This window comes from Cebus imitator, unplaced genomic scaffold (genome assembly GCF_001604975.1).
Source record: "Cebus imitator isolate Cc_AM_T3 unplaced genomic scaffold, Cebus_imitator-1.0 Scaffold0, whole genome shotgun sequence".
NCBI classification, from domain to species: domain Eukaryota; kingdom Metazoa; phylum Chordata; class Mammalia; order Primates; family Cebidae; genus Cebus; species Cebus imitator.
Genome location: NW_016107315.1, coordinates 7,251,571 through 7,265,650, shown reverse-complemented (window position 1 = coordinate 7,265,650; position 14,080 = coordinate 7,251,571). Strand labels below are relative to the sequence as shown.

The following is a 14,080-nucleotide window of genomic DNA, read 5'->3' as shown; positions in this document are numbered from 1 at the left end:
AAAAAAAAAAAGCTGACAGAACCAGTGCCCTTACACAAAAGCCCACAAAGAGTTTTGCCTAGGCCTTTCCTGAGCCTTGAAGTATGACAAGATAAGGAAGGAATTCTTAAGAAGACCTGTTTAGAATTAAGTAAGTTTTACTGGAGGTCTGAAGGAACTCCCCAAATCTCCATGACTTAGCAGGAGACATGATAAGGGTAATCACCCCAGCACCTGGACCCAGTTATATTAAGTAAACTTACTGAGGCTCCAGAGGAAGGTCTTCAGGACTTAGATCTTATAGACTAGACCAAGTTAATCATTTATGTCTTTAGATGAATGTGCACTTACACATAGACATATAGCTCAGCAGGTATATAAGCTCTGGAAAACTTTGCAATTTTGAGTTGGTCTGGTGATAATTTCCAGGCCTTCTCCCTGTAACCAGTTGCAGAAATAAAAAAACTCCCTTCTCTCCCAGTTCATCTGCATCTTGATACTGGGACAAAGGAAGAGGCAGCCCAACCCTCGGTTTGGTCCTGAAACAAGTGCACAAGCACTTTATAAGACTCAAAGTTGTGTTAAACATTCTATTGTTCATCCAATCCCCAGGGAGAACCGGAGATACAGGCAGGGCAAAGGTCCTAATGCTCACGCTGCAAATGGAGGAGCTGAGACTCGAGACGTTAAGTGTTCTGTGAGCTTGGTCCCAGCATCCTCCCCAACTGTCCTGACCACCACAAAGGCCACTCACTGATATAAGCCAAGGCCCTTGGGCAATCTCTCCATTCCCTCCATCTCAGCACAGCTGAATATGAAATATACCAGACACCAGCATCAGGCACCCCAGTATGAAAAGCAAAATGCTTTACCAGTCAATTTCCCGGCAAGTCAGAGGTTTACACAGCAACAAAATGTGCTGAAGCTCCTAGGAGACTAGAAGCTATTTTAACCTCTCATCAGCTGCTTCTCGGAGTGTCACTATCTGAGAAGTAAAGTTAAGACAGCTGTCTCTTCGCTGGTGTGATCTACAAGTGATAAAAATCCTAATTGAAACCAAATTTAAACAAGTCAGAACTGGCACATTTATTTGTGGGGGGAAATACTGCTTCACAAGGTCTTATCATCCTCACCTACACACACTTCCTTTGGCTGCAAAGTGTTTTTAAAAAGCCACATGCTCAGCATACGGAAAGGTTGAGAAAGCAGAACCACAAGAGGAGTTGATACCCAGCTCTGACAACTGTGTGCTGTGGTACCCTGGGCCAGTTTAGCTTCTCAAGCTACAGTTTCTTCAACTGCAAAATGGCACCATGTGAGGGTACCCATGTGATGTGACAGCCCCGCACTGTGGCTGACAAAGAGTACCTCCTCAGTCAGTAGATGCCAACGACAGTGATGAGGACGGTGGAGCCTGAGACTCTTACCTGTGTCTTTGGGGTGAAGCCCTCTCATCCCCTGACATAGGGGTCACACAATAGATCCCCACATTCATGCCTTGCTCCTTCCCTCAGTTTACCCAGAACGGCCATCAGTGTCACCCAGAGGAAAGCCCAGCCCTTGTCCTCAAGCTACCACAGTTGAGAAGGGCAGACCCTATCTGCATGCAAAGAGTATGAGTCCAAGTCGGGAAAAGCTAGCCAGTGTTGGGGAACAAGGAGGTGGCAAGGAAGAAGGACCTTCTACAGATAGTATTCCTAAATTCAGACCACCTCCATGCCTGCCTGCTCTGTTCCTGCCCATCAGGTTGCAGTGAGCTATCTCCAGTCTGGCAACAGAGCAAGACTCCATCCATCCACCCATCCACCCATCCATCCATCAATCAATCAATCCCGCCTCCTCCTTCCCACCTGGAAACAGCTATCGCCTCTCCAGGCCCTCCACTCAATCCCTCAAGTGTTAACTCAGCACCTCTACCAGGTCAGGCTCTGTCTTGTGAGTTATGCAGCCTGGGCCACAAAGCCCAAGTGGGGACACTACTCATAAGCCAACCAATGAGATAAAGCAGGGTATGTATATGGACACTGGGTTCAGCTCTCTCCTCCATGCAACAGGCATACAAGTGTCGTCCGCCCAAGCCCTCTCTCCAAGACACTGACAGCTATTCTACACCCCTCCTCCGTGGATGGAAGTGTACAGTATTATAAATGGGGGTACATGAGTCAGCCTCCCTACGGGGCCCCAGCCTGACTGTGTTTGAGGGAAAGGCCAGCCTCACTGACCTCATTTCCCACCCAGGCTCTGTGCGCAGAGAGGCCTCAACAGTAACAGTTATAACAGCCAGGTGTGGAAACTCACCCCAGAAACAGCCCAGCATTCAATCTCACTTCCTACACAGAAGGAAGCTGCCTGAGTCATGGACTCCTGGGCCCATGGCAGGAAAGTCCTGCTTTCACTAGTCGATGTCAAAGATGTCAAACACAGGTGTTTTTTCCTCAGGACTCAAATTACCCTGCAAGAAATCTAGTGGTGCCCTGCCCTGAAAACAATGGAAGGGGGGCTGTCCTTGAAAGGACAAATGTTTTCTGCTCCAACCACTCACATTTTCTCTAGACAGAGCAGCTCTTTAGAGCCCTGAATCAAAATAGCCCAGGAGTGTGGATGTCACTGCCACAGGGCACCGTTGCCACAGCAACTGTTTTTCCTCTTGGAATTCTTTCAAGAGTACAAGCTGTTGCTTCCCTCCAAAACAAAACCAGGGAGAAGCCAGGGCCTCAGGATTAAGAGGAAGCTCCGAAGGAAGGAGAAGGACCAGGCATGACTGGGCCATATCAAGCTCACCATGGGATCCCCCAGATCTCTGAACACCTGGCTTAAAAGCACCAAGTCCCTCTCAGCTGCTTAGGGCGTACGTGTAGGGGAGGGCAAAGTGGGGGTATGGAGGTATGAAGTGTGTTTTGTGAAGTGTGCTTATGTGTGTTTTGGGGTACGTGAGATATGTATTGGTGTAAGGGGGTTGGGGTTTGTAGGTGTGCGCTGGGGGCATGTGGAGGGGTGTTGTTGCGGGTTGGAGGTGTACAGGAACGGGTGAGTGTGGGGATAGGAGGTCCTACTGTGCGGGGAAGTGTGCGGGGCAGGGCCTGGGCTGTGCAGTGGCGCTGTGACGTTAAGGGAGTGTGAGGAGGTGGGATGCACTGCAGGCAGGGGCGGGGTGTGGAGAGTACGCTGCTGTATATGCATGTGAATAGGTGCTGGATGTGGGCTGGAGGTATGCAGGGAGGTATGTGGGATGGGTTAGGGAAAATCTTCCTCAGTATCCCAAGATGAAACATGAGACATCGTCTCCAGAAACAAGAACACGAACTGCATTTCGTTTCTGTATTACAATTCTTAGTACTACAGAATCACATGCTGGTCCCAATGTGTGCAGGGTCAATGAAAGAGCCAAAAACCATTTAAAACATACAGCCCAAGTTTGAAACAACTGACCCTGAAGCAACTGAGGTAGCACATACTTCTAGTCTGAACACCCTTGGGTCAGTAGGTCCAGAGTATGGACAGAGTGTGGCTGGCAGGTCAGAAGGACAGCACTGGAGGGCCTGGATCAGCAGGTCCTTGTCCTCCCTGGGAGTCTGTGTTGTCTTTTCTCTAGGGCACAAAGCCTAAGGGGCTCAGAGTCACAGGACGCAGCATACCCAGTACAGTGCCATGGGGCACCCAGGAAACGTCTGAATGTCTTGTTAAAACAAGCTTAAGAGTTGTCTCTGGCCACAAGGAGCTGCCTGTCTGCTGAAGAGGTAGCATGAACTGGGACTTAGAAGCATGAAAATATATATATTTTAACAGCTACTACTACTATATCTACAACTACAATTGTTATCAAGATGTTATGGAAGGTTAACAGCATTATGAACAACGCATGCCAATTAAGTCACAGGAAAGTCTTCTAAAACACAAATGTCAAATATCAAATAGTACCAAGTCACTGATATCCACATGGGGAGAAAAAGAATCTTGATCCCTGCTCACACCATAAAAAAGTAAATTACAGATGGGTTAGAGGTCTAAAGGTTAAAGGAAAACAAGAAAACTTCTAGATTATAACATAAAAGAATATCACCTAGACCTAGATGTAGGCAACTGTGTCCTTAAACAGGCCACAAAAAGTATTAGGAAAAAAAGTGATAAATTAAACTACATTAAAATTAAGAACTTCTGTTCACCAAAGAATTCAATTTTGGGCCAGGCGTGGCGGCTCACGCCTGTAATCCTAGCACTTCGGGAGGCCGAGGTGGGTGAATCACCTAAGGTCAGAAGTTCAAGACCAGCCTGGCCAACATGGTGAAACCCTGTCTCTACTAAAAATACAAAAATTAGCCAGCCATGGTGGCGGGCAACTGTAATCCCCGCTACTCGGGAGGCTGAGGCAAAAGAATCACTTGAACATGGGAGGTCGAGGTTGCAGTGAACTAAGATTGTGCCATTGCACTCCAGGCTGGGCGACAAGAGCGAAACTCCATCTCAAAAAAAAAAAAAAAAAAAAAAATTAAATTGTAAAAGCCTGAAAAGTCAAAGCCAAGTCAGGGAGAATAAACAGTCACAACACATACACAGAACAAAGGACACATAAGGAATTCCTAGAAATCAACAGACAAAACAGGCAACTGAATAAAAAGAAGAAGAGGCAAAAGACATGAACAGACACTTTGCATAAACATATGAAAAGATATGCAACATCATTAGGTAGGAAATACAAATTTAAACCACAAAAAGATACCATTATACCTTCACCAGCATGGCTAACATGAAAAAAGACTAACCACACCAAGTATTAGAGAGGAACCTCCATACAGTGCTGGTCAGAGTACAAAACGGTAGAGCCATTTTGTAAGTGTTTGACAGTATCTGTCCTATATATAGCCTATGGCCTAGCAATTCCACCCTTAGGCACAGAGCCAACAGATGTGTACATATGTTCACCAAGACATGTACAAGGCTGGGAATGGCAGCACAGTCCATAATCATTCCAGCCTGAAAATCCAGAGAATGGATAAAATATGGTCTATTCAAACAATGGAATACTATACAGAAATAAGAATGCACTCATTCCACACCTAACAACTGACAAACATGACGAATGAAAGAGGCTAGATACAGAAAACTATGTACTGTTTAATTCCATTTATATAAGGTTCAAAAGGAAGGAAGGCAACTTCTTGTGTTAGAAGTCCAGAGTGGTTCCCCTTGGAGTGAGCACCTGGGAGGGGATTCTGGGATGTTATCACTTTTTTTGCTGTTGTTTGAGACGAAGTCTTGCTCTCTCGCCCAGGCTGGAGTGCAATGGCGCAATCTCAGCTCACTGCAACCTCCACCTCCCGGATTCAAGCAATTCTCCTGCCTCAGCCTCTCAAGTAGCTAGGACTATAGGCACCTGCCACCACGTCCAGCTGTAGTTTTTTGTTTTTGTTTTTTTTAGTACAGACGGGGTTTCACCATATTGGCCAGGCAGGTCTCCAACCCCTGACCTTGGGATCCACCTACGTCAACCTCCCAAAGTGCTGGGATTACAGGCCTGAGGCACCACACCCGGCCCTGTTATCACGTTTTTTGATCTGAGTGATTAATGACATGGGCCTGTTCGCCTTATGAAAATCACTGAGCTGATCTGTGTACTTTTCTCTCGGTATAGTTTGCATGCTTAATTAAAAGGATTTTTTATGCCACTATGGAATCATTAAAAATTTAAGCCCATTTAGAAACCAAAAATAAAATCATTAAAATCTAGAGGAAACTAACTCAGTCAAGAGGACCATAAGGAAAAAGTGCTCCAAAGAGAAGACTAAGGACTCCCAAGCATACCCAAAAGACAGCTACTTGGACAATGAGAGGGAATACCCCATTCACCCCCTGCTGACTCCTGGAGACGGAAGAAAAAAACAGGGATTCATTATCAAGGGCATACAAATTCTTTTGTTGCAAAAGCTAACAGAAAGATTAAAAACCGGTCTGAATTTCAAGGTTCCTTTGCTTTCTAATTCCCTGCCCCCATCAGTGAAGGCTGGGGAGTACCAGCTACACCTTGTAATACCACAGAAGTCAACCAAAGGGGAGACTGGTGGAACAAGTGTGCCACCGAGCAAGAAAGAGGAACCTTGTCTTGTGGCTGTCTAGTGCCTCTTCTGCTACATGGAGTGTGCTTCTGCCACCACAGGTGAGCTACACCATGAAGGATCCCGAATAGCCACCCATCTGCCTCAATGGAAACCCTGCCCTCCAAGGGAAAGTCAGAAAGAGGCTCGCCCTTCACCCAGGCCAGGTGCTTCTCTCCAGCATCTCAGACCAAGCTGAATAGAGGTCCCATTCTCTTCCCCGTAGCTCACTGCAGAGCGCCTCCCTGCACAGCTCCAAGGGGTAGGGGTAGCACCAATTCCACCCCAGAGGAAGAGCACCCCCAAACTCAGCCAGGAGACAGTGGGCTCCCTGGGGCCCATCTTCAGAGGACCAGGGATTGGCCCTGTGTGACTATGGAAGGTCCCTTACCTCTCCGCATTGGTGCTGTCTCAGGTGCAAGTTCAAGGGGCCCTCGCCAGGGTAAAATAAGAGTGTAGGAGAAAGAATAAATCCTCACATCACACTTCCCATCTCTCAGCTCCCTCTGCACACACCATCTCACTTAACCCTTATCCTGGGAGGCAGGAGTTACTGTGGCCATCTTCCAGCTGAAGGAGGATGTGAAGAGACTTATCTATCTACACATCTAAAGGTGTACAGCGTGGCAGAGCCAGGTGGACAAAGCAACCTGTCCAGAGAACAGGGAATCAGGAGAGAAACAGCCTGACTCAGAAGTAGTGGTCATATTGCAGGAGCGGCAGTGCAGCCCTCAGAGCCTATGTTCAGGGACAGAAAGGAATGGTGCCAGGGGGAGTACACATTTAGAGCAACTTGAACCTTTGCTCCCAGGTTGAAAAAAAAAAGGGGGCAGGGGAAGGCTGGGAGCAGTGGCTCATGCCTGCAATCCCAACACTTTGGGAGGCCAAAGCAGGGAGACCACTTGATGCCAGGAGTTTGAGACCGGCCTGGCAACATGGTAAAACCTCATCTCTACTAAAAATACAAAAATCAGTCGGGCATGGTGGCACGCACCTATAATCCCAGCTACTCAGGTGGCTGAGGCAGGAGAATCACTTGAGCACTGTACCCTAGCCTGGACAACAGGGCGGGGGTGGGGGGTAGAGAGAGAAAAAAAAAGGGGGGCTAGAACGGCAATCTGAAGACCTGGGCACTGGCAAGAAGGCTGTCAGCATCCAAACTCCAGGTGAGCTCAGAGAGCAAGGCTACAAGGACACTGCCTCAGCCTGGCACTACCCTCCTGAGAGGCGGGGTAGGTGTCCTGGCTGGGGTCCAGTGAGGCCTTCAAGCAGTGGAAAGGAGGCTCAAATCACAGGGAGACTGTGGCTAGCATGCTGCACCTCAACCCAGCTGGCCTGGACTCCACTGGCACCTTCCCCTCCCACACACACCCTTGACACAGCTGGACCAAGCTCGCCTATGACCTTGTCTTGCCAAAACCCATCCCGTCTTCATCTGGCTTCTCTCAGCCCGGCCGTCTCCACCCCGCTCCACCCAACCAAGTTTCCTGGGATTCTCCCAACTCCAGCTAAATACCTGCAGGGCAAGCCTCAGGGCACAGACTGATCTCCCAATCCTCCCTCTTAGCTGTCTAAGCTCTGTCACCAGAGGGCCTCGTCTAGCCCCAGGGCTTGACCTCCTGTATCTGTTTCCAGTCCAGACTGCTTTCGTCTCTCTTCACTTCCATGTCTAACAGTCATCTCTGGCTTAAAGTGGCCAAAGCCAGACTCTTGCTTTCCCCTTCAAAGCCACTCTCCCTGTACTTCACCATCTCGAGAACCCTGTCTGTGTGGACTGCCTCACACCTGGGCTCCTGCAGCCGCCTCCTACCTCCACACAGTCAGCCAAGGGCAGGGCAGGGTATGTCTGCTTTGCTCAGGCCTCCGATGGTGCCCCTCACCCTTAGACTAAGATCTTGCCTCAGTCTAGCAGAGATGTCCAGAAAAATGCATCAGAATCACCTGGGGAACTTTAAGAATGCATGAATTTCTAGGCTGTATACCAGGACCACAACAGGTCTGAGGGAGGGCCACAGAAAAGGATTAAAAATTGTCTCTCAAGACAACCTGACGAACAGGTAGGTCTGAGAAACTCTGATTTATCCAACACCATCATTTCATACATGAACATGTTGAGGCCCTCAGAAGGAAACGCTGGCGCGTTGGGAACCCCAACTCTCCCACACAGAAGATTCTCCCTCTCACTGCCTCCACAACCTTGGAGTCTGAGAGCTTAGGTAGAAAAGGTCGGTCCTTAGGAGGAACAGGCACTCACACTCCACCTTGGCTGTGGCTCTGCAAATCCATTTTCTTCTTAATCTAACACTTTGCGCTAAAACTCTACCTTCAAAACATTAGGGCTAGGATGAGTAAAGCCAGGGTGCAGGAGAAGGACCTCTTTGCTTTCACTGGAACCAGGGCCAGTTCCACCCACTGTCACCCAGTGGAAAGGACTGGAGGACCACCTGGATGTCCCCACTTACAACAGGGTAAGGAAGAAAGGACAGCCATCCACGTTTATAAAAGGTCTTTGTACAAGATCTTGAGCCAGACACTTCACAGCATCTTTCTCTGTTCTCCTAGCTACTGATGAGTTCAGAAGCGGTATCTTGCTCGAGGTTCTGAGAGAGAGGCTCATCTCAAGAAAGGCTCAGATTTTTCCAGACCTGAGTTCCATAGATGTGATTAATGGAGCAGAGGTTTAAATCAGATCTGTCTCCAAAGCCTATTCTCTCCACTCCACCCCTCGGCCTCCACCTGGCAGCCTGGTTGCAGTTTACATGTGTAATGGGTGGAGGCTTCTTTCCAAGGATACTTATTCTCAAGCACCTGGGGGTGAGAGGTGTCGTGTGGAGGGATAGAAGGCCTAAGGGACAATCTAGGGTCTACAACAACTCAAAGCGTGATTGAGAAACATTCTTTCAACCCAGGGTTTCCTGGTCTATCAGACAGGGAAGAACCAATACCCTGCTTCAAAGTCCTGCTTTAGGGAGGGAACATGATTCTGCCAAAATTGCCACATGAATGTTATAAGTGCCAACCTGCCAAAGGCTGTCAACACAGTCTCGAGACAGTGATCGATCGCCCTGGCTGACTTTGCAACCAGGCTGCTGGGCCTGGGGATGTGGCCATGTGGAATGGGGATACAGGCAACTTCCTGAGGCATGATCAGGACATGGACAAGTCTGACTTCTCACCCAGCACACTGGGCTCTCACCTACTCCCTCTGTTCCTCCAGCAAGACTTGCCAGCCCCTCCCTCTGGTTCCCTCTTTTACCCTCCCCCAACCTGGCCAGGGACCCTCCCTAGTACCCCTAAGTCAGAGAGTACTAGTGCATGACATCTTGGCATTGCTCCCAATCTCTGCACTGTGCATTTCTTTATTTCTGTTTTTTAATCCTCCCACCTCAGCCTCCCGAATAGCTGGGACTGCAGGTGCGGGCCACCAAGACAGCTATTTTTGTTTATTTTTAATAGAGACAAGATCTTGTTATGTTGCCCAGTCTGGTGCTGAACTCCTGAGCTCAAGCCATCTGCCACCTTGGCCTCCCAAAGTGTTGGGATTACAAGAATAAGTCACCACCGTGCCTGGCCTGCACTGCCCATTTCTTGAGTGTGTAAATCACAACTATATCACTCCGAATCACGAGCACTTAACTCCACAGGGTACGTACAACAGAAGGTCCCAAATCAGCATCTGCTGGAGATACTAGCCATGAAGATGGCCAACTTCCAAGCCCGCTGCCCAGCTTTGGGCTCCCAAGGCTGATCTGATAGTCATCTGGGTTTCCTCCTGCCCCTTAGCTCTCAACAACTGGAGCTCAGGTAGAGACATGGTTTCCTTCTTTTCTTTTTGAGACGGAGTTTCGCTCTCATCACCCAGGCTGGAGTGCAGTAGTGCAATCTCAGCTCACTGCAGCCTCCATCTCCTGGGTTCAAGCAAATCTTCTGTCTCAGCCTCCCGAGTAGGTGAGACTGCAGGTGCCTGCCACCACATCCAGCTAATTTTTTGTATTGTTAGTAGAGATGGGGTTTCGACAAGTTGGCCAGGCTGGTATCGAACTCCTAACCTCAAGTGATCCGCCCACCTCGGCCTCCCAAAGTGCTAGGATTACAGGCGTGAACCACTTCGCCCCACAGAGACATGGTTTCAGGCTGAAGGGAGCAAGTCCTCCAGAGATGCACTGTCCATTAGGTAATCAGGAGTCACGTGTGGCTGTTTAAATGTAAACTGACTAAAATTAAATGTCACAGTAGCCACATTTCTTTTTTTTGAGATAGGGTCTCACACTGTCACCCAGATGGAGTGCAGTGACGTGATCTCAGCTCACTGCAACCACGACCCCGACCAGGCTGAAGCGACCCTCTCACCTCAGTCTCCTGAGTAGCTGGAACTACAGGCGTGCAACACCACTCCAGGTTAATTTTCTGTATTTTTTGTGGAGATGGAGATTTGCCACGTTGCCCAGGCTGGCCTCAAACTCCTGGACTCAAGTGATTGCCCTTGCCTCCACCTCCCAAAATGCTGGGATTATAGTAAGCTTGTCCAACCCACAGCCCAGGACCGCTTCAAATGCAGCGCAACATAAATTCGTACACTTTCTTAAAACATTGAGTTTTTTTTTTAGCTCATCAGCTAGCATTAGTGTTAGTATCTATTATGTGTGGCCCAAGACAATTCTTCTTCCAATGTGGCCCAGGGAAGCCAAAAGCCTGGACACTGGATAACAGGCATGAGCCACCATGCCTGGCCAGCAGCCACATCTGAAGGGTTTGCAAAGCCACAGGTGGCCCATGGCTACAGTACTAGACAGTGCAGATTAGAGAACACTTATCACTGTACAAAGTTCTACTGCACAATGCTGCTGCTCTCACCTCTAGAGCCAGGTAATGACCAGGAATTGCTAGTTGCCTGGAACCTGCAACTTGACAGTCAGACCTCAGCCCCAAGGGCTGATCAGCCAGCCAGCCAGCCAGTCTCCCTGTCTCAGAGCAGCAAGAGACAACCCAATTCAGGGCAAATGCTCAGAAAAGCTGACAGCCAAGGGGCAGATGTTTGTGCCAAGTTAATCACCTTCAGAGAGCCTCCATTTGGCTGCTGAGGAAGAAAAAGGTCAAAAGAGGACTGTGGCCTCACACTGCCCTGCTGAACAGCACTGTGAAGAGATGCCACAGAACTTCATCCACACAGCCTTGAACTGTTCACCTACCCACCCAGCCTGGAACTTCTGGATGAGCATCAGGAAATGAGGTTCAAATACAATACAGAAAAGTGTGCCCAGGCTGGCTACCATCCCTGTCGGAAATCCTGGCTCTTGCAAAACTTGGCTACCAGAGTACCCCAGACCAGCATTTTCAGACTGTACCCCTGCCCCAGTCACTGCCAAGTGCTTGCTGTCAAACTTCCTGGGGCATCTCCACTCTCACCTCTATGCGTCTGAATGTTCTCACCTCTGAAATGCTCCCCAGGAACACTCTCCTTACCAGCTACCTTGATGCCCTTCTCCCCCTTCCCCACCCTCCATGGCTCACCTCAAGTTCCATGCTGTCTTCCCATGAAGCTTTCCCAGGCTCTGCCTGGCTTTCCCGGAAAATGAATCCCAGCAATACTGTCCTTCCACCTGTCAACTGGAAGTGGCTTATCTACAAGATGCTGCTTCAGGCGGTGCTGTTCCTCTATAGAATCCCCTTCCCCCAGGCGCTCTTGCATGGCCTGGAATCCAGGAGACATTACTTCCCTTCCACGACCTTGAACATCCCAGCTCCTCTCAGCCTCTTGCCCACCTCCCCTCACTAATAAGTGGCATCAGGTGGGCTGACCAGGAAGTCTTTGTAAAACTACAGCTGCATGACTACAAGAGAGCTTTATACAGAATAATATATGGAAACACTGCAACTCCTAATCTTGCCTCTCTCCATTTGCCACAATCTCAGGACTCTGATTTGTCATAACATCACTAAATTATGAGTTTATAGTCTAGTTAGAGTAAGGAAGAAAGATAAAACCGTGAGGAAAACCAACTCCAGGCCTGAAATTCCTAAGGCCTCCAGCAAAACCATGCACACAGTAAGAACTCAATGAAGCACCTGCCACTGAGTGCTAGGAAACCAGTAAGTTGCCATCCCCACAGGGCAAACAGGCGCTCTCCACTGGCAGGTGCAGGCAGAGAAGGTGCTCAATCCAGGAGTCTGTTGTCACATCAGAAGCCTGAACTAAAAATGTGAAGCCACTTCCTCTCTGAGGGAGGAGACTCATGAGGTCTTATCTGGCCACAGCAGGCAGTCACACTTCCTCCCCAGACTCCCACTTCAAAGGTCTGGCAGAAAGGCCCACAGGCTAGAAAATCAACTCAAAGTTTAAACTCCTAACTATCTTGTCCCCAGGCATGTACCTTATTAAACAAATCACTCAAGAACTGTAGGGATTAAATATGACACCAAAAGTATATGCAACAAACTCAAAAACAGATAAATTGAACTTCATCAAAATTTTAAAACTTTTGTGCATCAAATGACACTACCCACCAGGTGCAGTAGTTCACGCCTGTAATCCTAATATTTTGGGAGGCCAAAGAGGGAGAACTGCTTGAGGCCAGGAGTTTGAGACCAGCCTGGGAAACACAGTGAGACCCCATAATTACAAAAAATTAATTTATAAAAAAGACACTACTAAGAAAGTGAAAAGATAATCCAGAAAATGGGAAAAAATAGCACTAATCTCATCTCTAATAATGATTTAATATTCAGAATATATGAACAATGCAATGACAATTCAATAACAAGAAAAAGAACCCAATAAAAATATGGGCAAAGAAAACCTGGATGCTTATTCAAAGAAAAAATATATATATACAAATGGCAAACAAACATAGGAAAGGATGTTCAACATCACTCATCATTAGGGAAATGCAAATCAAAACCACAATGGGATACCACTTCACACCCATTAGAATGGCTATAATTAAAAACAAAAACCAAAAAAGAAGATGGCTGGACTTTGGTGGCTAACACCTGTAATCCTAGCACTTTGGGAGTCCATGGCAGGAGGATCACTTGAACCCAGGGGTTCAAGACCAGCCTGGAGCAACACAGTGAGACCCCTGTCTATTTTTTTTTTTTAAAAGAAAATAACGAGTGTTGGGGAGGATGTGGAAAAACTGGAAGCCTTGCACACTGCTGCTGGGAATGTGACAACCGGAAGCCTTGCACACTGCTGCTGGGTAAAGCCACTGCTGAAGACAGTATGGTGTTTCCTCAAATAGCTAAACATAGAATTATGATATCATCCAGCTGTTTTCCCTACACATAGTTACATTCCTCTCCCCGCTATATAAACTTCCCAGTTTTAGTTTGACGGAAAGACAGATTTGAGACTGATCTCCCTTCTCCTCACCTGACATCACTCAAATGTAATTAAAAAAAGGGGGGGGGGGCGAGGAGTGGTGGTTCACACCTGTATTCCCAGCACTTTGGGAGGCCAAGGTGGGTGGATCACCTGAGGTCAGGAGTTGGAGACCAGCCTGACCAATGTGGTGAAACCCCACCTCAACTAAAATACAAAATTTAGCAGCTGGGCGCAGTGGCTCATCCCTGTAATCCCAGCACTTTGGGAAGCCGAGGCGAGGAGATCACCTGATGTCAGGAATTCAAGACTAGCCTGGATAACATGGTAAAACCTGGTCTCTGCTAACAATGCAAAAATTAGTTGAGCATGGTGGCACGCACCTGTAACCCCAGCTACTAAGGAGGCTGAGGGAGGAGAATCACTTGAACCTGGGAAGTGGAGGTTACAGTGAGCCAAGATTGTGCCACTGCACTCCAGCCTGGCCAACAAGAGCAAAACTCTGTTTCAAAAAAAAAAAAAAAAAGTTGGACGTGAGAGGTCGAGGCAGGTGGATCACCTGAGGTCTGGAGTTCGAGACCAGCCTGGCCAACCTGGTGAAACCCCGTCTTTACTAAAAATACAAAAAAACTAGCTGGGTGGGTGGCAGGCTCCAGTAATCCCAGCTACTCGGAGATGGAGGTTGCAGTAA

General features: G+C 48.1%; 1 protein-coding gene across 4 annotated transcripts in view; it reads right to left on the bottom strand.

Annotated features, from left to right (window-relative positions):
* The window catches only part of CCDC12 (coiled-coil domain containing 12), a 55,779-nt gene that overhangs the window by 38,814 nt on the left and 2,885 nt on the right, over nucleotides 1-14,080 (bottom strand). The window contains exon 1 of one of the 4 annotated variants that reach the window (XM_037730405.1): nucleotides 6,585-6,604. The exons of the other annotated variants lie outside the window; for them this stretch is intronic. Within the exon in view, the coding sequence (XP_037586333.1) occupies nucleotides 6,585-6,587 (3 nt within the window). The 5' untranslated portion in view covers nucleotides 6,588-6,604. Of the gene's footprint in view, nucleotides 1-6,584; nucleotides 6,605-14,080 lie in introns of those variants that run through there. 4 annotated transcript variants of the gene reach the window in all.